At 38.0% G+C, this 27,993-nt stretch overlaps 1 protein-coding gene across 10 annotated transcripts; it reads left to right on the forward strand.

Annotated features, from left to right (window-relative positions):
* The first annotated feature begins 896 nt into the window (after positions 1–896).
* On the forward strand, positions 897–26,905 carry znf644b (zinc finger protein 644b). Of its 10 annotated transcripts, XM_026305195.1 has the most exons (8): positions 897–1,067; positions 4,686–4,739; positions 6,213–6,335; positions 15,754–18,462; positions 20,056–20,544; positions 22,265–22,387; positions 22,630–22,726; positions 25,043–26,905. In XM_026305195.1, the coding sequence occupies exons 4-8, from the start codon at positions 15,768–15,770 to the stop codon at positions 25,176–25,178; spliced, it is 3,540 nt and encodes a 1,179-aa protein (XP_026160980.1). In that variant the 5' UTR covers positions 897–1,067; positions 4,686–4,739; positions 6,213–6,335; positions 15,754–15,767; the 3' UTR covers positions 25,179–26,905. The 10 variants fall into 10 exon arrangements, 8 of the variants coding, with proteins under 8 accessions (XP_026160980.1, XP_026160977.1, XP_026160983.1 ...); XR_003295595.1 differs by lacking the exon at positions 6,213–6,335 and having other exon boundaries at positions 20,056–20,351; positions 25,043–25,175; XM_026305192.1 differs by lacking the exon at positions 6,213–6,335.
* The last annotated feature ends 1,088 nt before the right edge of the window (positions 26,906–27,993 follow it).

Consider the following 27,993-nt stretch of genomic DNA (forward strand, 5'->3'; position numbering starts at 1 on the left):
AAGGTCTGTTTAGAGTAGGTGGACTTAAATCGGAGCCATGGCAATGTTACAGTTGCAGTGTAATTCAATGTTCAAAGCATAGATCAAATTCATCTAAACATTATCCAGACTATGTGGATGTTTTTTAACAATATTAATGTAAATTGCACATATTAGCTTGTCACTAACGCAAACAGGAACAAAGTTAATCATGCTTCTGGGAAGTTCAATGGAAATCTACTTAAGGGAAAGAAAATACACACAGCCTTAAAAGAAATGATGAATGTAAATAAATATCACTTGTTCCAAAAAACACACTGTTGACAGCAGGGTTTATTTCTCCCTGAATGATGTGGTTTTCCAGCAGAAACATGGAAGTAACACTTGGGCAAGAAAAAACCATGCATCTGTATTAATAATGCATTTTCAGCATGCATCATTATTCTACAATTTAAATGAGGGTTAAAGCTCACTGCTTTACTTGCACAAGAGCAGCTGAACATTAAATATACAACAGTAGCACATTTCACATCAATGGGACCATTTTTGAAATTGAGCTCACAGACAAATGGACCCCTTTTTCTTTCTGCCCAGCTTGCACTTCTGGGTTACACTGTTGTGCTTTGTTAACCCAAGACAGCAACAGTAGCAACTAGTAGACTAACTTGATTAAAGCATAGCTGAATTGCAATTTCAGTTTACCAAGTGGAACACTGTCACAGTGAACTTATTAAATTATGCTGTGCGAGAAACAGTAAGCAAAATCTAGATTTAATTTTAGGCCACATAATGTAATGATATTAATTAAGCATGCAGTTCAATGTCATTAACAAAGTAAAAAGCAGTGCTGTCTATTTAGCAGCGTTGTCACCCAGTGGCATGAAGTCATTAGGTGAGGAAATGAAATGGACATAAGGGGTCGGTGTGCGGCTTGGGTGCTGCTCCTTTCTCTTCCTGCTCCCATGAACATCACTCTCTCCTCTGGACCAGAGTGCAACTTGCAAAATGGCGACAGTCTAAAAGAGGGAAGGACGAGCGACGGCGTCAAGTGCCGTAACAAACTTGGGGACAAGAGTCGCCGTCCTGAGGTGGGTAGCGTTTCAGTCCGCGGTACACTTTGACGTGCGCAGGGATACAGTGCATCCAGGCACGGTCATTAGTCAGTGATGTGCCGCTGTCGTAGGTGGTCGTGAAGCTATCAGAAACACTGCAGTGACTGAGGGCTGTGAAAGGTGCTGCTATACACTCTTTGTCAGCTTCAATTGGTTCACTATTATAACTTCAAGTCTTTTTTTCCGAAGACGTTTTTCTGATACAGTTTTCTCTGTGTCTCGCCGACTGTCGCAGAGCCTGTCAAAATAAAGTCGTAGCTAGTGGAGGCAGCTCTCTGCTATCTAGCTCAATTGTTTCAAATTTGTAGCCTGCTGACAGACAGTCAATTTGTGGCAACTCGGGAAAGAGCTGTTAAGATGACATATCTTTTGTTGTTACATTTTTTTTTTGTAGGGAATATAACCATTTGATGCAGAGCTTCACGGTTGTATGGCAAACTTGCCTTCTCCGCCTTCCCTCTCTGATTTTAAAAGGCCTATTAGCTAGAAACACGGAGCCAATGTGATAATGAGGGGAGTGAATGTATGAATGTTTTGAAAAGCCAGATGTTTTTGCTAGTGGCTTGGCTAAAGGAATGATGAACTGCAATAAACCTGAAGAGCAGCCATGGACAGCACTTAGGGGGCACACTGCTACTGCGGGTGCATAACAAGGAGAGCAAAACATTACAAGCATGAAACACATATTTAGCCCTATAGTCATATTAGGATATGTTCATATTGTTTGTAGTACTTAGAGCCACTGCAGTGCTTATATGGTTCACACATATGGTTGTGTTCACTAGTATATCCCTCATTTATTTTGGTGACAAAATTACATTGGTCTAGTGCTACATCTGTGGTGATGCAAATTGACAGTGTGTACAAATGTCTGAACTTGGCTGCACGGTGAATTGGTGGTTAGCACTGTTGCCTCACAGCAAGAAGGTTCCAGGTTTGAAACCTGGCAGTGGCCTTTCTGTTTCTCCCTGTGTTATGTGGATTTTCTCTGAGGACTCTGGTTTCCTCCCACAGTCCAAAAACATGTAAGTCAGGTTGGTTCGTGTTTCCAAATTGCCCATATAGGAGTAAGTGTGAGTGTGTGAGGTTGTTTGTCTATATGTGGCCCTGTGAAGGACTGGAGACCTGTTCAGGGTGTACCGCTGCCTTTCACCCAGAGAGAGCTGGGATAGGCTCCAGCAGATCCCTGTTACCCTAAACAGGTATAAGTGGCTTCACTGTAATGCTTACTATAGAGTTAACCATTGAGTGTCAGTGTGACATCAGTTCAATAAACAGTAAGGCCATTCATTTCAATGTGATTTGAGATACGTGATTTCATGAGATAAGTATTAATCCATCCTGTGGATCGCAGGGGACTGGAGCCAATCGCATCTGATACCCTAAACAGATCACCAGTCTATCACAGAGCTGACACATAGAAACAGACAAAGTCACGCTTATATGTATGGACAATTTAGAGTCACCAGTTAACCTAACCCTAAAATGCATGTCTTTGGACTGTGGGGGGAGGACCCAAGTACCTGGAGAAAATCCACACTATGAGGAGAGCATGTAAACTCCACACAAAGAGATTGCAGGCTTGAATGGGACTCAAACCTGGAAACTTCTTGCTGTGAGGCAGCAGTGCTAACCACCACTCCACCATGACTATTAATCACTAAACAAAATGATTGACTGCAGAAATAACAAGCATAGTCGCAAATTTAGTACTGTATTGTTTATCCTGCTTCAGCTTAGGGATGGAATTTTTTTTGTTTTTTTTTGTTTGTGTGTATGTAGACCTACATAAGTGAGCCCTTCGCTCCCTGCTGGTGCTTAAGGATGAGCTTTACAAGGCTATAGGAAGAAGTCAGTGGTGGCTTAACAGCCTAGTGTAGGTTTTACTGCATTAGTATACTGCCGAGAGTAAAGGAGTCAACTGCTCAACTAAATAAATCAGATGGTTGAGGCATGTTATCCACAAATTGATTATATGTCACTTGACAAGGTCAAATATTTTAACCAAGATGCCTGAAGCCCCCGAATGCTCTGCATAGCAAACAGTTATGTGTTCTCTGTTGGCCTGGCTGGCTGCTTACACAGCTATAAATGAAGACACCTGGGACTACTTAAATGGGAGTACAGTGGCCTGAATTAGCAACTCAGTTGAGGAACAGCTGCAGAGATGAGATACTTAAATAATCAGGTGGGTCTACCAAGAATATAGAGGTCTGCAGAAATGTATCAGAGGTGAGGAAATAAGGGCGTCATGTTTTCAAGGAAACACGTTAACTCTGCAATTAAATCCATCTGCAGGAAATTAGTAACTATTACAGTTTTTTTTCTCTTGGTGATTAAAATATGAAGCTGTTCAGTTTTCTGTTTTCCCTTGTTAAATGTAACATGAAAACATAAATGTTACCATTAGGGGAGCTATCAAGGATTATTTTCAATATCATGTTAAATTGTCAGAAAAGAGTGGTACATGTCACAGTGTGTAGAGACTAAGATAAAGTCAGTCAATAGTTTTTCAGTCCAACCAACTGTCCAAAAGCAGGCTGTGTAAACAGCAAATTTAAGATGCTGTAGCCAGAGAATTTGGGGCACTTTTGCTTAAACGATTAATGAAACAGAATTGTTCATCATATAATTAATTAATCAATTCAGCTCTAGTTTCATTATTATTTACATTTTTAGTATTTAAGGGATTATTCTGACACATTGTTTTCAGCCTCAGGTTCATAAATAGGTAGCAAGACCAAATCTTTTTTGTCCACGTGCTTATTTACCAATCAGACTAACATATCATATTGCTGCTGTGACATACAGCACAGTGCATGCTGCACTCCGTATCACTGTGATTGCAAATATTTATTTTCATTTATTCAATTAGTCTGCTTTATTTTATTTATTTATTTGGTCTATAATATGTCAAGGTGCTTGAGATGATGTCTACACAGTACTTAGACTTGTTGTCTGATAAACACTTCAAATGCAAATAAGAAAAAAATCATATATAACAGAGAAAAGCAGCACATAGTAACATTTATCAGGTTGGAACCAGTTCACTTTATGACACGTGCTTGAAAAATGATTAACCAAGTATTCAGTTGTTTGTCTGTTAAGCCTGCTGTTTTGTTTGGTGTCCTAGAGACCCCAGGTTTTTCTGACATTTCACCTTTTTATCACCTTCATATTTTGTGATGTCTTCTAATTTTGTGAGAATTCTTTATAAACATGAGTTTGAACTGATGGCACTACTGAAAAAATATTACATTACCTGTGTTTGGGATCTCAGAGAACCTAGCATCAAAGCATGGTTAACTACAATCAACTTTCATTTACTCTTTATCTGTGATTAGTGTTGACAGCACTTTGTTAATCAACACCACCCTCGCAAATACGTCTATTTGGATGTCTCTTTTTTTACCACAGGGCAAAGAGGGAGTCTGGCATATCTGGGGCTGAAATGACCCTAACATACTTCACCGTGACAAGATGTTTCTTATGACGGGCTAAAGCCTTCTTGGAGTATTTTTTTCCTTGTGTAGTGTGCTCCCAGTCCTCTTTAAAGTTTGTGAACATTTACTTGCTATTTTCTCTCTGTTACAGGTGCATTTTTTATTAAAGAGCCATGTGGTGGAATCCGTGGTTCAGCACAAACCGGTAAGTACATATTGATTGGTTCTTTTTTATTTTATTTTTTGTCTTGTTAAACATACTGTATGATTACACATAATAGTCTTCTCAAATCTGACAAACCCAGGTGGTATTAGGAGAGTATTGTCTCTTAGTAGAAGGGATATTATCAGCTCATAGTTTATGCTTCAGCCAAGAATCACAATAAGGTGACATGCAGTGAAGTGTATAATTTGTTTCAAATAGCCACTGAACTGAAATGAAAATATCTGAAAAGATAAAGCAGGGCTCAAAATGAGTGTTGATTGTGTTTTTATTGAAAGCAAGAAAATGTGTGTTACTTGGTGTGTAATTCTTGTTAGTATTATGATTATTATAATCATTATGGCAGAGCATAAACCTAAAATGTGACCGTATCTGATGAGGTGTTATCATTCAGAGGCACAGTTGTATGTCTCCTTACCAGCTTAACACCTGAAACTGTAGCTCAGATGTGTGAAATGCTCTGAAACTATAGCTGGGTGTGATTACCAGTCAAATTAAATCTGAGATGTCAGTTACATGTGTCAGTGCTTCCACTCCTACACTTGGCAGGTTGTAGGGAGTGACAAGCTGGCTGTTGATTATTTTCCAGTGTGAAACAGAATCACTGACACACAACTAGTGTTTAGAATACTCTTAGTCTTTGAGAATTCTCTAGTCTTTGTTTAATTTTCTAAAAATCTGAGCCACTATTGTCAATGTAGATGGTGAAATAGTTTTTACCAGTTATTCTACGTGTACAACTTCAATACTGGTCATTCAAAAAAAAAAAAAAAAAATCAGAGACTTTGCATATGTGATTAAGTGTGGACAGGCTCTAGACAGCCCTTGAAACATCACTTTTTATGACACAACATTAATCATCACCTATTTTGACAATCAATTAATCATGAGCAAAAATGTCAAACATTTCCTTGCTCCAGCTTCACAATTCTTTTTCTTGTGTCATAGTAAACAAGCTCTTTGAATGACTGACAAAACAAGCATTTTTAAGATCCCAACCTAGCCTCTAGAAAATTGTAATGGACATTTTTCACTAATTTTTGATACTATAATCAATAATAATTAAAATAATTGTTAATTGCAGCCATATTAAATTTTTTATTTTGAATTCAGATTTTTATACAGGTCTTCTTTTTATGCAATTTCATTTTTATAAATTTCACTTTTTTGTTTATGTCGGATTTACATCGGCCATGATATTCATCCAGCTACAAACACACAAAAATAGATTAGGTACTATGATACAACTTCATATTTTTATGAGGAAGCATCAGGTTTCAGCCATCTAACTGTAATGTGCTAACATGTTGGCCACTGATAGAATTGGCAATACATATATTTTACAGATATTATTTTGGACATATAATTGATTTTAACACATGTATGAGCAAATACATCCTGAATTTTACCTTTCAGTGCTCAGTTTTATTTGTCTTTTTTCTGCTTACATTTCAGTTCATATTAGTGAACGTTCACTGCTCATCCTGTAGCAGACAGTAAGGACACAGGAGAAAGCTTTTGCTTCCTTAATTTCTGACAGCAGCTCTACGCAGAAGGATTTGCAGAAACACATCTTGGGTAAATTTGTAGGGATAAGATTCATTCTATGATTCTGATTCTCCGATGCCTGATTGTATAAAAAGCCTCAAACAAGCAGCTTTATGAGAGAATGTCAAAAACCTGGATTCAATGGTGTCCAACCCTCTTTTTTAAAAGAGCTATGGAAAGTATTTTAATGCAGAAACCAACCATCCATCCATCCATCCTCCCATTATCTATACCCGCTTATTCCTATTTAGGATCACAGGGATCTGCTGGAGCCTTTCCCAGCTCTCTTTGGGCAAAAGGCAGGGGTACACCCTGGACAGGTCATCAGTCCATTGCAGAGAAACCAACCACAGCTATCTAAATCTGTGGCCCATCAAAGGCTGGATGAAGCACTGGATGAAGCAGCAGATGTTCTCAGTTCCAGTCTCCTGCTCAGCCTCTGCCGACACAGCTTCTTATTATCCCTTTTTACTCAGGTTATGGACCATTTCCTCCACTAAGGGGCAGAATATGATCACTGATACTCAGAGTCCACAGTGTAAGGGATGACACATTAAAAATGCAATGTCAGTTATGTGGCTTGTGCAATCGTATTAGATTGAATGGATGATAAAGGAAGGGTTGGTGGATGGAAATAAAGAATATTTCACTATTATGTATACATGGTTGTCATTATATTAAACATGGGAGTAAATACTGTTCAAAGGTAAAAAGTAATTCTTCAAAAAAAATCTTTAAATTTAATTATGACTTAAGAATATACTGATGATTAATAATAGTGAAAGTCTTCCAGTGTTTATTTTTGAGGAATAGTCTTAATAGTCTTAGCAATATTTGAGCTTTACAGTAGTTGATTCTCATTTTATTCTTTATCCAGCATAATTAAATTCCAATTACCAGCCCATCTAACAAGTACTTCTGTTTTTGCTGCATGTACCACTGATTTAAATACTGCACATGCAAGACTTCAAGAGTGCCAGATCAGTATTGTATTTATCCCTCTGAACATTTCGCAAGTCCAAACAACCTCTGTCTGAGGGTTGGGATTAGTGAGCGTCTATTGTACATGAGCTGTGAGGCAGTTCACCTTTTCTGTGATACCTATCTGAGGTTGAGCTCAGCACTTCCCTCATTAATTTCCCATTTATTCTCAGAGTTGGATGTGATATTTTAGAGATTTGAGCATGGGGGGCACAGGTTAGGCACAATTATGCTGACGCAGGGCTTTTACAGACATTCTCAATGAAATGTAGAGTATAGGATTATACATGTAGAAAGTTATATAGTGATTAACCTTCATATCAGTCCCCTCTGTGATCTGTAGGAGGCAAATCCTCTCCAATCAGCTGCAGTCAGGTATATTTCTTCAACCTTATAAATGACCTTCAAACTGATAGGTAAAGGTATTCCTTCTTCTTCTTATAATTTTGGAGCATTTGTTTGCCCTTTGAGGTAGTTCAAATGCTTCTTTAAACTACATCTCACTGTTTTTTTTTCACCCCATAGTGTTTTTGACCACTAGTAGCACTGTCGAGCAATGATTTGTGGGTGGCCCATTGTTTTGTTTTTGTCATGCATACTGAATGTAAACATAACTTTTTTTACAAAAACAAACAAACAAAAAACTAACTTCATGGCGCACCTTCATTACACCGGTAGAGCATGGTTTAATACGTTTTGCAGGTGTTGAAGGAATAGTGACGGTAAAAATATGTATATAATTATATTTCATTATACACTGCAATATATATTGTTTGGTAATATCTCCTTGTGGTCTAATTTTTCATGTAACAGTCTGTTGGGCTGGATTGTTTACAGCAGTTGAAGGTATGACAGTAGCAGTGTGGCTTAATTTCTAGTGTATAACACAAACCTGAAAAATGTGGTTATTTACATAGAAAAAAATTAAAGCTCAAATGTGACAGTTGTAAAGCAGCGATTAATTAATGTGTGTATACATATATTTCTACTGTTTTTGCAAATATATTGAACACTATTATGATTTAAATGTATATTATAAATATAATGCCAGTAATAATTGTTTTCACAAATACAGCCTGATTGATTAAGCCATTTCTAGTTACTATTATGTCATTATTTTATGTGAATTTGTATATTGACACTGCAGAAAGCAGGTTTTCATAACAATGGCAGTTCCTCCAGCACCCCTCCAAAGAAAGGATATTTCTGAGCTCCTTTGATTTGGCCCGATTTGTTTTGATGTGACGAGTGAGTGGTTTTTAAAATCTCCTTAACTCCCCAGGCCTGGCCCAGGCTCCCACAGGGCTAATGACCGTAGCCTGGCTCGTGTTGAATAATACAGGCACTTGCAAGGTGGAAATGAGGGGGTGGGCATGGGGTTAGACATGGGCCCTCCTCTTACAGTACACCTCCATTGATAAGATTGTATTAATTGGTATGAATAGAAAGGGGTTTCTCCCTCTTCTTGTATACATTTACCATTATACTCATTAGCTTCCCGTTGCCTCCCAATGAGTTTCTTCTTCACATCCCCCGGGGTCTCCTGGGAGGCAATTTGCATCTCTCCATGGTGTCTCTCTAGGGTTACTGAGGAAATATTAGCCCCTTTTCTTCTGTGGAAGACCCTTTGATTTATTTGGAGCTGGAGCTGATATAGTGGCACTCACATGTTAATGATTGGCCCTGATACAGGCCCCTGGTGCAAGACAACTCATTGATCGGGGTTGAAAAGGTACAATTGACAAGCAGTTCTAAATAATCATCTTACATGTGTCTGTGTATGTATGGATGTGTGTGTGGACCTTGGAAAATGACAATTGAATTCCACTGCTTTCAAGGCTACAGCGCTCAAGCTGTCCACTTTTTCTGATAGAGTTAGATGAATAGGCTTTTTTGGCCTCTGAATTCCTTGTGACTTTTTGACAGCCACAGTTTTGTCTTCAGAGGCTTTTTCTTCTTCGTTGTTCACTCTATGCTCTGCAAGTCATGTCATCTCTTTGACCCCAAATTATCATAGTGGTGCATTTTTATAGCCACTTCTAGGTCTCTAAACCCAATAAGTGGCTGCAAATGACACACTTGATCCAGTTTCTGTTTGGAACTGTTTGTCCTGGGCTAAAAATACAATTCAAGGTGACTACTGAGGAATCACTTTGGTTGCCATTAGTGACTACAAGGCCCCTGCTTGCTGCATTTCCTTCTCATTCCTGCTGTGGTGCACGCATATTATGTTTTAAAGAAAGATAATGAGAGATTTCATCCCCATACTGTATCTGTGATGCTTGACATGCCTCCAACTTTAAGCTCACTGATGTCTGCTCAGCAATGTGGTGCGTGTACTCAATTTGGGGAGCAGTTTGACACCAGCCTTTCATCTGAATGGTCACATGTTGACAGCAGCTAAGTTTGATTTTATACATTGTATGTATATATATGAATTTTTCCATCAGAACTGAAGTAGAGCACATCTGAGCATGCCTAATCATAGCAACGACTTCTGTCTTGCTTAGTAATTTTATATTTTAAGTTATATGGTAATATTAACATTTTATAAAAGTCAACATCCTAACTGCCACTAAACAAAAATACCCACTGCCGCAATCGCTGCATCTTCTCTGCATACTTATAACAGATTAGAGGTTATGTATATCAATTGCACAGCTCATGCATATTGTTATGAAGGAGAAATGCAGGAAATGGAAATGTGCCATTTCAACAAGCCGGCACTGCTTGCCAGAAGTAGGCAAGTGGGTAGTGCTTGTGGTGATGGTCGGGTTTGTTTTCCTCTCAGTATTGGGAGATGAGAAGTCATGTATCTAAACAGAGCAGATATGATGTTTATGAGAGCCATCTGCTTGGCAGCCCTCCTGTGCCCACTGCCCTCCTCAACGTGAGAGCAGCCTCATTAAAACAGTCACATGCCTGAGAAATTTCTGTTGTTTTTTTTTTCTTCCACCCTTTAAAAGGAGTTGAATTTAAAACTAACAAAGCCTTGGGAAATCCCATTCAGACATCCCTCCCTTAATCCATTTAATTTTGAAAGGTATTGTTTAAAGCTTTAAAGTTTATATCGTTTAATCCCCCTCCAACACTACGGGCAGCAAATGAGGCCGTGTCAGCAGCTTGAACAGATATAATCTACTCCACACAACAGAAAATCCTCCTTCAAGACAAGGTTGCATGGGTTTCCTGTGAACTCACTGTTTGATGTTTCTACCTGCTATTGAACATGACTTCTGTCTTAACCCAACTGTCACTCTCTCTCTGTCCCCTTTTATCACTCCGAATGTTCTTGCTTCACCTTTTTTCATCAGTAAATCTACCATCACAGCCATTTCACTCATTCCCCTTCTTCGGGAGAGGGGTGTATGGAGAAGTTTGTTGTGGGCAGGTTCAGGGGGATTTCTTCGCGAGTGTTGAACACTGGCCAAAGAACAAGATTGTTTTCAGCTTGTGAGTTTCAGACAGGCTCTCACCTGTGGTTCAAGGCACCGCACTCTGCAGTTTGTCCTTTGTTCTCTCTCAGCGAGTTTTTTAGACTTTTTGTCTCTACTGGATGTGGAAGTATTTTTTCTTTATACAAGCTTTAAGACTCCATGAATTGCTTAACAGCTTATTTTGTATACTTAAAGCAACATGTTTGACATTTTGGGAAATAAGCTTATTTGCTTACTTGCTGCGAATCAGATGAGAAGATTAATACCGCTCTTACATCAGTTCACTAAAGCTACAGTGGGTAATTATCTTAGCATATCAGAAAAACTGGAAATCACTAGCTGCTCTGTCAAAAACTAACAAAATATCCCTGCTTCCAGTCTTGATAAGCTAAGCTAAGATAACTTTATATCCTAAATTATTAAATTTAGGATATGCTAAGCCAATGTAAGATGACTGCAGCTTTATAATTAATGTAAATTTACCAGTGCACGTTTATCGAGCTGCAATTACTGCTTAAAGAAATATTTAATAAGCAATGACATTAGACTATTGATTAAGTTTATGACACAAGACTGGTTAGTAGGATTTGAATGAGGTCTTCTTTATTAAAGAATACAACCTAAAAGTTAATGTTTCTTTGGCTCTCTATTACAGTATGTACAGATTTATTGTATATCTTTCACACATTATTATTAAAGAACTATTTTTCAAAACTTACCTTCAGACACAGCCAGATAAAGTGTTTCCTCCTCTGTTGAACCACTTATTTAAGTCATTCATCTAGTAATACTTACACGATTTTTTTTTTTTTAGTACTTAATTTGTTCTGACTACAAACAATGTCTGTGCAGCATAGCATCTATGGTAGCTATATATTTTCCTTTAGTGTATAATTTATAATAAGTATATTTTTTCACTCATGCAGTAAATTACATTGTTTAGTTATCAAAGGCTTTGTGTAATTACATTTGTGCAATTCAGGATGACAGGGTTGATAGCATCTGCATAAGATGCTGGCATACATAATTACAGCCAAAATCCCATTAGGGAGAATGGAGACCATTATTATGGAAATGACCTTTGGGTGACAAGAATTCAGTGGGATAAAAGAATATGTAATCCAGACAAAGATGTGAAGCCATTCTCTCTTGTACAAATTTAAGAAATTTAAAGTGCTTTATTGATCTGATATTTTTGTGTATGTGTGCATGCATGTTTGTGTATTTTGTTTAATATTTTTCTGCTAAACAAGCTGTTACTGACAGTAATAGAAAAGTGTGATTTGGCTTGTGGTTTATTGGTATTGTAATTTCTTCCTGCTTTTCTGCTGTTTGATATAATAGGTATCTGCAGGGCTAAAATGGCAGAAGAGCTGACGTGTGCGTGCGTGCGTGCGTGCGTGCCTGTGTTTTTGCTGTGGCACCTTTGTTGAGAGAACATGCTCATCTTGGGATTACTGGAGTGTCAAGCTGAATCTCTGTGTGTTTGTTTTGAGCCATACTTTGATACTCTCACACTAAAGAGGCAGCTTAATAAATTCACATTGTGTCAAATAAATCAATAGATCCTATTAGCTGAGGAAGTTGTGTAGTACAGTACTTGAGAGACTGAGCCCCCGCCCCCTACCTGCCCACCCCACCACCACTTTTTTCTTTTTGACATTATTTCAGCAAAGGTAATGGCAGAGGAATATAAGGTTGGCTCTAGATCCGTACAGACAGCTCCAGCAGTTGAAATGGCTTGGCTGACTGGTCCCAGTTGGTCTTTAGTGCTCTCTCCACTGTGCTGCCAGGCTGGGTCTGCAGTTGAAGAGGAAGAAGGAATTTGCTTAGACATTCACAGCCTTACATGCTAGAGTGCAAACTCTTCCTTCTTCTTCCTGTTCTTCTTCCTTCAGTTTGTTTTTCTGCTAGACTAAAAGTTTTGCAGTTTATAGTGTTAAATAATCTTCTAAGATAGGATAAAAATGAATATATCTTTTTGTGCATTATTTATGTGTCTGTTATTTGGAATGTACATTGTAAGAGCTGCAATGCCAGAAAATAGTGAAAAAATTCAGTTTTCCAGTGCTCAAGGTGCCAACCTAAGATGTGGCATTTTTCAAACCATCAATCCACAACCCACAGACATTCACTTTACAGTGTCTTGGAACTAAGATGGCTCCTGAAAAGTGGATCAGAAAGTTGCTTTGATGGGTTTTAAAATAATGCCTAACAGTAATTGTGATGGAAGTAGGTTGTTGCCTTGTCTCTAGTACTTTGCACCTCCTGTTATACTAATACTGCTTTAAGAATGTTACTTAGGTTATTGAAACAAATACTTGAGGCAAAATTTACATGAGGCTGTTGAGGCATTTTCTTGTAATTAGATGTATGGATGCTTGAAAATGGCAGGAAGATTAAAGAAAATAGGGCTTGACATGAGCTCAGGTTGTTAGTCAAAACCAGACTGGTGAGAGTACATGGCATGCTTCACAGCCCACCAACTATCAGAGCGTGCTGCACAGGATCATTTTATCCCATAATTCAAGTTGATTTCATTTTTTGCTGTTAGAAAAGTACAAGTTAATGCTTTTATTGTTACAATCATGGATTTTCTCTACCTCTGCATTATAATGCCATCCATTACAACATCCTTGCAAACCCTCGTATCTATTTAAAGCTTATTTGTTTTTTGTCTGCATTATGTCATACATGTTGAGAGAAAAAAAAGATTCCAGATGGCTCTTCATCAGATGAAGATAAGTACATGTGTCTGGTTTATGTGGAGACATTTGAAAACAGCCATCAAGGAGAGATTTGGGTTCAGTGCATCAAATATAAACAGGGGACTCATGATGTGTGCTAGAACTGTGATTCTGATGATGAGTCTGACTAGTGAGCTTTTACTTGGTTTGATATTTTGATTTTGATCATTTTGATATATTTGATATTTGAGTGTTTGAAAGGTTTGATTGAAATTATTTTTCACTTGTAGTTGGAAGTGGTTTAATGGCTGCATTCCAGGATTTATTCAAGTTCAGTGATTAATTTAGCTTTTCTGTAGCTGAATATCCTTTTGAATTTAAAGTAATATTAAAAATAAACACAATAATAAACTGATTGTTGTTTTATTTATTGCAAAATCCAGCATAACCTTTCACCCCACATAGTGTGACAACTTACCCACTGATGGGCTTTGTGTCACATGTTTGCTGCTTATAAGTCTGTACTGAAACAAGATATGAAAATGACATAAATACTGAAAACATTTGCCTGAGACTGTGTTCTTTCATGTGGTATGTTATACAATGTGTTAATCCCAATATATATGAAAGAGTGTGAAAAATGTGACAACATATCCCGGTCTGCCATACAGATGCTATGACATTATGTTGGTTGACTGTTGTATTTAATTAAATGACGTTGTACAGATGTGCCTAATAAACTGGAAACTCCACAGGTTTATTTATAACATTACAAAAATATAGTTTGCAGAGAGCATGTTTTGAATCTAATTTCAAGATGCAACATTGAAATTCAGGTCCTGAAAGACAGAAAATGAAACTAAGAGGAAAAGGAGTTAAAAGAAAAGGATCTTCAATAGATACTGTACCTGGTCCTTTCTATTGTATGTTTTCAGTTCTTGCTGTAATAAATCTCATTTACCAAACTGAAAAATGAGGTGAGTATCATGGGGAAAAATACCAGACAGGGTTAGTAAAGGCTCATAGTCGATTGATCTGTGCATACAGCTTAACTGTATTAAAGCTCATAATGCTGCAGATATCTTCAGGCAAGGCAAAATCAGCCTTGAGAATTAACTGAAGTAAATAGAAGCAAATACATTAAAAAACTGTATTTCTTTTGAACGTCTTCGTTATATATAGAAGTGAATTGCATGAGTTGGCTGCTAATGAGGCTCGCACATTTTGAACCAAGATATTTTGATGGTTTTGCCACCCTGCCGTTTGGGGGTAACACTGAAGTTCGCTTTAAATTTAGAGCGTCTGTTCCCTCTTCGAACCTCTAACACCACAACAGATGGGGAGAATATGGAGCTCGGAAGGTTTTACCTCTGAGGTGGTAACAGTGAAGCCACTCATTAACACTGAATTTACCACTTCGTTAGCAATGCAGCTTCCTGTAGAGAGCGACCAGCCCTGGATGTCAAATCCACTGAGCAAACATTTTAAACAAAATCAGCTTTGGACTGCATAGTGTAATCAATGATGGGATGTAGCACGTACATGTTTGGCTGTATGCTAATTATAATCTTATATAATAACTCAAAACCACCTATTTCATATGCTTGTCCAGATAAATATAAAACAACTTCAACCATTCCTTAAAGAATTAGTATGCTTGTCCATGTGTATGTGCAATATTTTCTTTGTGTAGGTCTGTGTTTGTGTTTTAGACAGATTGTGTGCCTGCCAATTTGTCAGGATTCAAGTAACAACAGTCTCATGCTGGGATCTGTGTTGGCACCATCACAGAGTGATAAGACGCAATATGATCTCATTGGAGGTGTACTTTGTTCCCATGGAAATTGGTCAATTTTAGCAGACGGCTGAGAACTTTAGGTGGAGAAGCAGGAAGGTTGTATCCCAGAGGTATGCTCACATAATTAAGCATCCTCGCCAGGGTATTCAGGGCTAACAGCAGGGTTTGTTGTGAATAGAGGTGGAGAAAGAGGGTGTTGGAAAATCATAATGCGGCACAGAATAATACCACTCTCATTTTACTGAGCAGTGGGAACTGCCCAAAAAACTATTTTTTTTAACAGAACAGCATTGTCAGCGTGAAAGACAAAAAAGTACTAGATTTGATTATACCTGTTGTGCAACAGTGTTTTGTTTTTTAATCTACATCTGCATTTTTTCTTTTGCCAATTTTCATCAGATGACTGGGTACTGCACATATAAAGGAAAGTATAAATAATAAAAGAAATGCTACGCTTGTAAGACATTACCTGTTTTACAGGGTTGGGATGAAATGGTTAGAAAAGTAGGGTACATTTAATAATTTTGTGATCTTTTATATTTTAGAAAGTACTGCTACCATGCCTGATCTGAAGCCAAATACACAAGAGGACAAAAACGCAGAAACGGCATCTGACAGCCCGGGTCCTACTCAGGAGCCATTACAGAGTCACACATTCTCCCTGAAGAACAATGCTGCAGGTCTGTCCTCAGATGAACATGAAAACCCTTTAAATGGAACCCAGCCGAATCCATTTGTATACAGCAGTGTCCCTGCTGTTCCCCATGCAGGCAATTCATTGCCTTCAGGAGCACTTGTTAATGGACCTGGTTCACACCCCACCTCAGAGGTACACTGTGTCCTGAACAAAGGCACTGTTTTATCCAACAATGTCCTGGATGCTGCATGGCAGGCGGAGAAGGACACAAGCCCCGAGGTGTTACGACCACCTAGTGAGCTTCAATCAGACGCTTGGAAGAACACAGCGGGGCCCGCCGTAAAAACACTGGCCACACAGCCTGGTGTCAACACGCCACTGTCTCACCCAGTGGAGAATGAGTCTAAACTGGCCTATTCCACACTGTCAGATGACAGAGCAGAGCAAATGTACATTAGCCAACCTTTGACAAAACAGACAATAAAAACAAGATCTCAACAGGGCACAGAATGGTCAGAAAGCTCCTTGGATGATTATGATTATGCTGAAGTTATCGGATGGGATTCAGCAAGAGAGTGCTTCATGCACAATGACAGAAGGCTAGAGACTAAAGTGATGAACCAAAGAGATGAGAAGCACAATACACATGAAAAAAGTGTGTCAGGCCCACAAGAAAAGGTTAATAGCAGCTTATATCGCACATACAGATGTCTCTGCAGCGGTAATGATGCAGAAAATCTTGACATTGCAGACGAAGGTGACTCTTTGAGTGTACAATCTGATGTTAAATATTCTACTCTGCCATTGAAAGATCTTTCTAGGCACCCAGTTTTAGACTCTGGGCACCATATTTCTAGCACAGCACAGGAACACTGTAATGAGGATTATGACCCCAAAGATGAAGACAATTTTAGTCCAAAAGTGGAGCAGTTGAAAACACAGCAACTTGTACAAGATCCGCTTTTCTTTTCATGCACAATATGCAATGTTAATTTCAAGGAAAAAAGGCATTTCCATAGACATATGATGTATCATTTAGGCAAGCATATTCAGGTGAACAGTGAGAATGTTTCACAGCCCTTTGTATGCAGGGAATGTGGGCGTTTGTTCTGTGATAGTAACTCCCTCAGGAGGCACATTATTATTCATCAAGACAGGCTTGAAAAACTTAAGGAGGAAATGAATGGTCTCAAAAACAGTGAACTTGAAGCCAGGGCCACCATGGTCCAGTGCCCTCAGTGTGTATTTGGTTGTAATTGCCAGAAAATCTTTGTCCAGCATGCCATAACACATGATAATCTGAAACACTACTACTTCTGTGAGGAGTGTAACTACATTACACTGACACAGCAGGCACTTGAAGCACACTTAAATGTCGAACACCTCAGCACACGCTTGCCTCCATATAGGAAAATGACTCCTACTAATGATGTCGAAAAAGTGGACCATGTTCAGTTTCAGTGCAAAATGGGTCTTTTCAGCAACAGAGACAAAGTAGTATTGGAAAGGCACTCTGCGCTGGAACATCAGCAATTGCATTATAGCAGTAAAATGTTTGCTGACCAGCCAAAAAGTACTGGGTGTAAACCAAATCCATTTAAGTCTGTTTTTGGAGAAACGGCCCATTTCACCCACTACTCCAGAAAAAAAGAGGACAAAAATTCCAATGACACAACTGTAAATCCTCCTCAGTTCAAGTGCCATGTTGGCTGCACCAAAAACATGCTGTCGCCATGCTTGTGGACAATTGACAAGAGTGGAAAATTACTCCTACAACCAGTAGAAAAATTAGATGTGGCAAGTGATCTCACGTGTGTGGAAGAAGACACTGAAAACAATGACTGCAAGGCTTTTGGCAGCTCAAAGCAGGCAAACTGTGCTGCAACCACTGATTTTTTACTATCAGCCAGAAATCTTAAATTAGACCAGATGTTCTGTCAGAGTAGCAAGAATGACCCTGCAAGTTTCCAAGTGCAAGCAAACCAACATTCTCCATCAGTGAGTAAAATGTCAACACCTTTGCATAACACTATTGACAGTATGAATGATCATGCATTGCCAAAGCTCAGCCAGAGGCTTAAGAAACAGTCTGCAGTTAGGGATTTTGAGAAAGGCTATGAGGGTAGCAATAACTTCAGTAAGGATACCAGTGAAGCCAAAGGCAAGTTCGTGAAAAGCTGTGAAAATGAAAGGAATCCTTATGCTCGGAGGTATTTCAGAAAGAGGCAGAGGTTTTCAGACAAAGACAAAAGCCTCCGTGTACTCAACGATGAAGATTTTGGAGATGAAGACTGCAGTGACATAGAGCAACTCATAATCAAGGAGGAGTATATTGAAGCTACAGTGTGCGATGATTCCCCAGAGTCACCTTGTATTTCTCCAAGTGACAGGTTTGATGTTTTCCCGTTGCAAGTTGTGGAACAAAAGCCCTGTCCCTACTGCCCAGCAGTGTTTGAGTCTGGTGTGGGTCTGTCCAATCATGTGCGAGGGCACCTTCATAGAGTTGGCCTGAGCTATAATGCTCGGCACACGGTTCCACCGGAACAAGTGGCGTTGTGGGACCATCAGCCACAAATCACCAGAAGGGTCCCTGCTGGCCTGAGGAAAATGAGAAAAGGTATAACTTTTATTTCAGTGATCGTTGTAAGCAAGTAAACACTAACAACTCAAATGTGGTTGCCTTGTTTTAAAAAGGAGATATGAATGGGCCATTTGCTAGACCCTTCCTGCAAAAAGCAATGGTCCAATCATAGCTCCACTCAGGTTACTTCACAGCCTGTGAAGCTTTGGATTTCTCCACATGCTACTGATGTGCCTGGTGCTGTTTGGAAGGTGGTGTCTTTTTAAGCCTTTCCAAAACCATATGTAGAATTGTTTAAGGAATGGATTAAACAGTCTGTTTGCCTGCTTCAATAAAAGCACATCAGTGTACCTAGAACACTGAAGAGATTTGAGTGTTGGATTCACCAAACACATTGGTAAGTGCCCACCCTAAATGCATTTCTTTTGTAGCAGAAGTGAAACATACTGTTTGAAAATATGAACAATGAAGCATCACAACATGTCTTCCTTGGCCAATTATGTAGCAGCTAAACATTGTGATGCTAGAATAAAATTATGATCTAATATTTTAAAACTGTTAAATTGCTTCAACTCAAAAATATAAATTCCCTTTCTACTGTTTAAACTAATTTTTCCAAATTGGGTTTAAGTCATGAAATGAACTTTAAAAATGTCACACTAACTGAAATTGGAACTTGAGTAAAAACATTGTCGGTGTATAGGGGTGGACCTATACAGTGTGACATCACCCATAGCGTTACACACTGCAAGAATGAAGCCAATTCACCATTTTCGGCTGTTAGGGCCATTTGCTATGTTGCTTTTGTGGAGCCAGAAATACCATATTTGGACAATAAGGCATTGTCTAGAGAATTTTCCCGTGGTGACATAGATGAAAGGAGGCACCTGACTGGTCAGTTATTTACATTAATATCTTGTATTACAGACCAAATATCGATATAAGAAAATTAGGAATACTAAGAGCGTGTTCAAACAAAGACGACAAGGCCACAATGATTACTATGGCAAAAATAGTGACTTAATAATTGGTGCTGATTTTTCAGTGGAAGTCAATGGGAGACAGGACTTGGAGACAAAGGCTACTTCATATGTGAATTCAAACCCGGAAGTGGGCTTGCTATGTCCACCCCTTCTACAGTCATTGGTAAAAACAAGTTCAACTAAGTTGATCTCAGGATCACTCACTGACAAGCTCAACTATATTAAGTTGAATTGACAACTGTTCAGTCTCACAATCATTACATACTGGTTTGCTCTCCATTTACATTTTCTTATCTTAAAGAATCAGTTCTTTATTTGTCATGAAGAACTTACAGCTGCAGCCCATCAAGCCATTTTGTACCACTGACAATAGGCTACATAAACAACATTCTATGCTCCTCCCACATTCAAATGTAAATTCATTAAATTGTTGCTGTGAAATATTTCAATGTGCAGAGATGCTATTTTTGCATGGCTGTTGAAGTCTGATATTTAAGTTTGAACTTTGATATTTATATGATATTTAAATCTGCAGTTGTAGTATGTGATACTGTTGCATAACAGTGTACATCACTAAAATAGTTGGGATTTTTTTTTTTTGTTCTCTTGTTTCAATTACTGTGACAAACTTTATCTTATATTACAGTTGTTAAGCCAGAGACACAAGGAGAGTACACATGTCCACTGTGTTGCGGTTGGTTTGATACTAGGACTGGCCTCTCCAACCACGTGAGGGGGCATCTGAAACGACTAGGCAGAATTGTTTCCAGCAGCAGCAAATCACCACTGTGCATCCTAAATGAACTGCTGACAGACAAGAAGGAACTTCAGAACATTCTTCAGGTCCTTAATGAGAGCCAGTTTCACAGTCCACATCCCATATTGGATAGTTTGGTACCAAAACAGAAGTCAGAGACCATCACCGAGAGGAAGAAGCTACAGGTAGAAGCACAAAGAGGCATCAAGGCCTCCTCAAGCACTTTAATTGAACTGCTCAAGACAAAACAGGAAAGTATAGATCTTACATCAAGAAATAACCAGGATGTCTTTGCAAGCAGGAAGTTGTATGATCCTATGACCAAAGATTACAAGGAGGAGATACGGATGAGCAGGGTGGAACCAAACTGGACTCGTGGTATGGAGTCTTGTGCTTTGAAAATGGTCTTATGTAAATTATACTTTAATGGTAGATATTTGGCTAAAAGCATCCTTATGGCATAAAAGTGGCATTTCAAGACATGCCCCTTACCCAATATTGTTAAAGTATATTACTATCACCCATTAGATCACCCATGTGTTGTTCCTAGAAAAAAAAACAAACAAACATGCATTTTGCACTAGTTGCTTTGTTTTTAATGGCTAATGCTTGGGGAGTTCCCATAATATTTGAGAAGCTATTATGACATTATTTCTTGTAGCACTTCTCTGTGTACTTGAAAAATAGAGCTAGATCCCTCCCAGAATGTGAGGTTTGGTTCTGGTCACCTATTCTCACCTTATTTTTCAGTTAATTCTCAAAAAAAACTGCAGTTTTCATTGGCACCTGGCAAATTAATAGAGTGTGTATGTATGTAACATCATCCCTAAACATCTGCATTTTCCTTTCTTATCATTTTAGTCTGAACTTTAAAAGCTACACATTCTGGGTGTTTATCTGAGAACTATCTTGAGAGTTGTAGACATCACCTGAATCCTGAGGAGTTGGCATTAGAAATAGTTGATGATGCAAAGTTTAGTGTTAATTTTAATTAACATTTTATCACAAATTATCACAATCTCAGTGCAGGTAACTTGTATACTGTAGGTGGAAGCTAACAATGTGAGAATTGTTCGATATCATCTGATTGGTGCAAAAAACATTAGACACCAAAATGCTTTAGAAGTTCATATTAAAAAAAATAGTGAGATTCTCTTGATGTTGAGTTAGAAGCCCATCATCAGTGTTTAATGTCTGTCCAAATCAAACTCTCAGATACCAAGAAAGATTTAAATTCAAATTGCTCTTTGGTATAGGAAGTTTTCATTATTATGGCATTACAGTGGCAACTGCAGTGTATTCCCAAAGATGACTGCTTGCTGTGTACCCTACTCTAAGAATAAATTAAAATGACATTTTACAGTATATTTCACTGTTTATAGTAATAGATTTTCATTATTGAACTGTTGTCAACATTGTGTCATCTGAAGTATGAGACAATTTACAAATTGGTCACATAAGGACAATTTTTGATTTTCTTTCTACAAAGACATTTTTGTCTTTTGGCATTGTTCTTAGTTTTCTAAAATTACTTTGAAAATCAAAAACTGGTTAATTTTAATTCTGAAAATCCATTTAGGATATCTATTTAAACATCCCACTTCTGAGTATTTAATAACGGGCAAAGGTACACAGCAGTTATCATTGGCAGTTTTTTTTGTCATAGGATTAACTGATCTGTGATTTTTTTTTTTCCTGTAGTTTATGAATCCTCTGTGACTCTCATGAGGTGGTGTACTCTATGTGAAAATAACCCCCCTGAAGACACAAGATTGTGTTAAACTTTACCAGTAACACTTTTCAAACAGGAGAGTGAAAATCAGATGCTTAGAAGGAAACCAAGTGGAAGAAGACTAGCGCACACTGGGAGTAACAGTTTTGCTTGATAATAAAATTACTGCATGAACTCTGTGTTACAGCTCTTATCTCCTCAAACACCAACCAACTTCTGATGATCCTAGAATTGGCTTTGAGTATCATGTGAATGAGCTAAATTATAGAGAAATGAGCATCATCCATTCAAAATTTTAAGGTTAAATGATTTTATCCATATGACTCATACCCTTTGTTTTACTTTTTCCAATGTTCTATCTTTCAGGGGAATGTGATTCAAATAAGGGTTATATTCACTATAACAGCACCCTCCCCACTGCTGCCAGTCTCTCTGCTCATCTCCACACTTATACATGCAGGAAGAGGATTGCCATTTTGGAAGGACCAGGTAAGTCCTGACAATATACAAAATCAAAATCAAAATTTCAACATTAATTGCTTATGCAGTACAATTAAAACTGCAGTTGAAATAATCAACATACTTCAATTTGTTAAATATGTAAGAAACCAATATTTGAATGAATGCTACATTAGTAGAAATTTGATTAATACATCTCTAAAACAACAGCATACATACTAAATAATAATAAAAACAAAGATTTAGGTTTATTGCAGTGTTTTGTCTTTTAGGCTATGATTATAAACAGAAGAAGCCAAGACCAAGGCCTGGGCTAAAACAGAAGATTTTGCCCTCTTTGAATGCTGAGTTATACACATTCACCTGCAGGTATAATGAATGGTAGATAACATACTGTATGCAGTCATGATTCTCTGAGTAAAGAATAAATAAGAGATCTCTTACCCAGTTACATGTGTCATATGTTGGACCAGCACACCAGCTTTGCTAGACACAATGGTTGAGTTGAAAGTTTAAAAAGAAGTTTAAAAAATACACAATAAAATATTAGAGTAACTACTGATTGTCAGCATCAAGCACTTTGTTCCCAACAAAGCTACATTAGTCTGGATGAACTGTGTAGTCTGTTTGGGACTGAGTGGCAGCAGTATGCTATGACATAATGCCCATTATGCTGCAAAGGCATGGGAAGAATAGGTAATGACTGCTGATTGCAGTGGCCCACCATCATCCTCATAAGCCCACTGTATTGTATTCTAAACCCAATAGGAGAACCAAACCTTTGGTTTAAGAAAACAGATGGCCTGTATAATAGAGGGAGTAGAGTTTAATTAGCTGGCCCACCTGCAAGTCAGAAAGGACCTTTTAGGAGAAATTTGTCATTGGACCATCAGTGCATCTTCAGGCAGATGTTCGTATGTTATAATTGACAAAGCCTTTAGCTTTGTTACCCTTTCAGGTTTAGTTGTTTTTGACAACCTCTTCCGGTCCACCAGCAGAAGCTTAAAAGGGGCCTTTTCTAGCCCCATGAGAACGTCAGGGTGGACCTACTGGAATCCCCTTTTCTTAAGGAATTAGCAAACCAGTTGACAGTTCCTATCAGACAACTTGTGTTTCCATATTTGTCAGACATTTACCACAGCCACTACTCTGACAAGTAGAAGAGGCCCTGAAAGTCCTCTACTTATTTTGTTTAACTGCTTTGTATGGTGTGGTAACTATGGTAAGTGTGTATATAGTTTAATACAAAAAAACAAAACAAAATCAAAATAGGGTTCCAAAACAACACTGCATTTGACCATGTCCACAGTAACCTGTTGTCTAACTTGCTTCCCTATAGTCTTAAACTCCTGTGTTACTGGAATATCGGTATTTTACAATGTGGTACCTCTGTGATGGTTTGGCTTTCCAACACAACATGCATTTTTGCCTGATTAAAGCATTGGTCTCAGGATCACTCACTAACAAGATCACTGGTGACCTGGAAATATGTGGTCTAAGAATAAACCGAACCTCAAGGGTAATAAGTGAAAACACCCAGGGTGTAGTGACCTATCTGACATTCCGCCACCTGCCACCTGACCTCCTGGGAACAGTGATAAATTTCCTGGGCAGTCTTAAAAAGTAGTTGAGGTCTTTATGGCATCAATCTTTCCATATCTGAGAGAAGGCCTGCAAATATGAGGCTGATGATCCCCACATCTAGGGGCAGGATTCAATAACATTTTATCAAATCTGAAACCAGTTCTGAATCTGTGTGTTGGCACTGCCACTAATTTTTAATTGTTTGGTAGCAGAGCTTTTAAAGAGAGTGACGTCACCACATCAAAGTGTGATGGCAAGTGCCCAAGCCACTGCGGGGTCCAGTCCCTCCCCCAGGCTTGTTCTGCACTGAACAATATGTAAACTAGCAGTGTGGTCTCTCCTGACTGGCCTCCTCTGGGTAAGGGGCAGCCACCTGGTGCTCTAAAAGAATCACCCCACCATATTCATCCTCATATCCATCTTGGTCTTCTGAGAGGGAGAGGATTAAGCCAAATTACAGCTATGCTGTGCTGCCTTCGGATGTTGGCTTTTACCCTTTTTTACCAGGCACTAGTAAAGACTTTCTGAGACACAGGACAACAAAGAATTCAAAAGAAATCATGAAAGCCAAGGATTACTCAATTGCTAAAAGGCATAGCTTGTCAGCTTAAGATAGGGCGATTATGTCTGTGCCATTTATTTTCCAAATGTTACACCCCATATTTACTTCAGATAACTTATTTGAGAGAAACAATTCATTTGAGAATGCAAACATCAAAATATTGGCCTTTTCTTTGAGAAACTACTGAGGCGTATAGTCAAAAGGAAGATCACTGACTTGGCTTGAACAGTAACCACTCTACCATACTTTTTCCAGTGATTGATCATGACATAATACTGGTTTGTGTCACATATCCTGTAAATGCTGAAAAGAACAGACCATCTTACACTGAATGGTGGTCTGTCAATCTCCCCTGTGTTCCCTGACCCTCCAGGTCATCCTACATGCAGTTGTTGTCATCTGTCCTATGTACATATGTAATATGTGACTGAGTATTAGAGAGATCTTGAAAAGAAAAAGGAGAAGTCACTGTAGGAATACCCTTGTGCTCATCTAATCTAGAAGCAATGACTGTTTTCCCCATTACTTTATTTTTGCAGATTCTGTGACCTGGTCTTTCAGGGTCCCATGTCTATCCAGGAGGACTGGATCAAGCATTTACAGAGACACCTTCTGCACACCAGTGTGCCCCACACAGGAACAGGGATGGTGGAGATTTTGGATATTCATCACTAAATACATTTAAGCATGTCTCATGAGCATCTAGACATTGTGTAGAGTTAAATCACTCTGGAACTTCCAGTTTGCACTTGGATTTGCACAGTTTATCTGTATACTCAATATGTTATGTTAATCTGCAGTTGTTTATAAGAGCATATACAGCAACAGTTACTCCAGACTACTTAATAAAAGTATATATTGGTATATACAGTAATAATACTGCATAAATTAGCAAAAATTACTATGCTTTGCCTAATCTTATATTTACTAATACACATCATAGGATGATTCTTCACTGACCGGTGGAGGAGTATAATCAGTATAATCTGGCCTGGCAGTGCAGAACTGCCATTGTTAAAAACAAATTGCTCTCATACTTGTGATAGATGTGATAAAAAAAGTGCCTTGTTATTATTACAAAGCATTTTGTTCTAATGGAAAAATATTTTCATTTTAAATATCCAAATATGTAACTTTCTTCTAAAGTTCTATGCTGAAAAAGAAACATTATAAAAAGAAACATTTCTCAATATCTTCCACACTTTTTCTGAAAAGGCTACAGTAAGAGCAGCATTGTCACTCTTATCTGGAAAAATATTCTGCATGTATATTGTGTTAGTGTCTCATTTTGTTTTATTGCCTAGAGAAAAATTAAGATAAGACAAAACCTTATTAATCCCTGAACGGAAATTCATTTATCCACTTTTGTTTGTTTGTAGGAATTCACCTCTCTTACCACCTCCGATTGTATCAGAGCCAGCAAGTCCTAATCAAACCTCCATTCAAGATGCTGCATTATGTTTGTACAGCTTGTTTTGTTAGTATTTGTTCCTTTGATTAACCTTCACCCACCAGTCTAATTTCTGCAATCTGGCTTCCATTATAGCTGTTATATGAACATCTTTTTCCAGTTCAAACAACATATTGTTAGAATCATTTTTCTCACTGAGGCAGTTCTGTATTTTCAAAGGCCAAGATGGTTCACCTTGGTTCTCATGTGAGCAAGAATGTGTTGCAATTAGTGATATTATACTCAGTGTTGAACAGTCTAAAGACCACAGGCAGTGAATATGTACAATCCATGCCCATAAACTGCCCTCCAAACTTCTCACAACTCCTAAACCTGGTGCTTTGTTGGTGAGTTAGCAGAGGTGATTCCATAAATTCAGACAGCAACGTGCAAAGGTGAACTGATAATTAAAATAATTAAAATAATTTCCTTGTTTTCTTTGTTACATTTCCATAGCAGGGATTATAGCCCATTGTCTTTTTTATTTTGATTGTTTTTTTCTTCAGTGTGTACAATATACACATACATCATTGCTTCGAAAAACTCAACTCAGACTTTATAAGTATTGTCTCATATTAGATTTTCACATCTCAAATTGTCAAAGCCATTGACTATAATGTAAAAAAACCCAAATAAACAGAATCAAGCTGCAGACTGAACAAAAAAATATAAATATAAATATTGACTAGTTTTGTCAGTCTGGTATTATAAATGGTTAGGTATTCATGTACTTACTATCTTTATTGAAATATTATTTCTCAAAATAAGTTGTTATAGTGATGTAGCACTCCCTAACATATAGTACAATTCAGAGTTTTATAATTGCAAGTTGTTGAATTATTTAAGAATGTAAATCTCAGATATATCCGTCATTCTTCTCTGCTTGGATGTGATCATTTTTATAATTAGTGTGGAACAGATTCTTATTTGACTTTTGTGGGTAAAATGTTTATTAAAGCAACATTCATGGTACAAAAGTGTAACTACTGTACAGTATATTTATTTATCTATATTATACTTCACCAGAGAACTATGCAAAATCATTTGCTAGTGCTGCATTGAATTGAATTGAAATTGAATAGGTGCTAGGCAAATAAAGTTATAGCAGCCTGTGCATATTAGTAGTAGCTTGTGGCTAGCCTAATTCTGACTAGTAACATACTGCTGATAGAGCAGACAAAACACTTAACCACAGTTGTCTTTCTGTGGAAAAATGTATTCAAACTGGAGCTAATATGAGGCTTAAGCATTCAAATGATGTAGAAATCTTCCAGTTACATTTTCAGTATAACATTCCTCATGTTGACTCCAGAGCAACTTTCAAATACATATTTAATGGAAGGAGGGCTGCCCCCACCATTTACAAATAAACTGCATTAGAGGGGGCCTTTAATGGCCCCTATGAATAGTAGTAATAACTATAACAAGAAAAACCCATGTCAGAATTCATATGGGAACCTGACTATGTTTAAAGACAGTATTGAAAAATTCCCATTTCTTTTCAAGAACTTTAACATCGTCATGATCCTGAAAAGAGATAATGAGAACATTTGTGGCACTCTGTGACTAACGTGATCTATGGGACATGCACTGCAGCAGTGATAAATCACAGCAAAATCAAACGATGAATTTCTGGATTTTGTGGAAGATAATGTAAGGTTGTCTAGTGTTTATGATGCGATCTGTTAATCTCTTGTTACTTCACTGCTCAGTGAGGTGATGGTGGTCCCGCAAATGGTAGAATAAGCAAATGAATAATATTTTAGATAAAAAACTTATTTCATACCCTAATTCAAGGTCTTCTTTCAAGGGAAAATGTGATTCATTTTAATACAGAGCACAGACACAGGTTTCCCCTTTTAGTTGGATGAAGGTGTGTAATGTGATAATGAACCGTTCCCTCCCCATAACACACAGTCCAATTTTATTTGTTATGTTTAACAAAGTTTGCTGCAAATCTTTGGGGTAAAAGAGAGATTTCAGTGTCACTTTGCACCATTATTGCCAGCGGAAAGTAATTTTAGGGCTATGTGTTATTTT

The sequence above is a fragment of the Mastacembelus armatus genome, chromosome 4 (assembly GCF_900324485.2).
Source record: "Mastacembelus armatus chromosome 4, fMasArm1.2, whole genome shotgun sequence".
In the NCBI taxonomy this organism is placed as follows: Eukaryota; Metazoa; Chordata; class Actinopteri; order Synbranchiformes; family Mastacembelidae; genus Mastacembelus; species Mastacembelus armatus.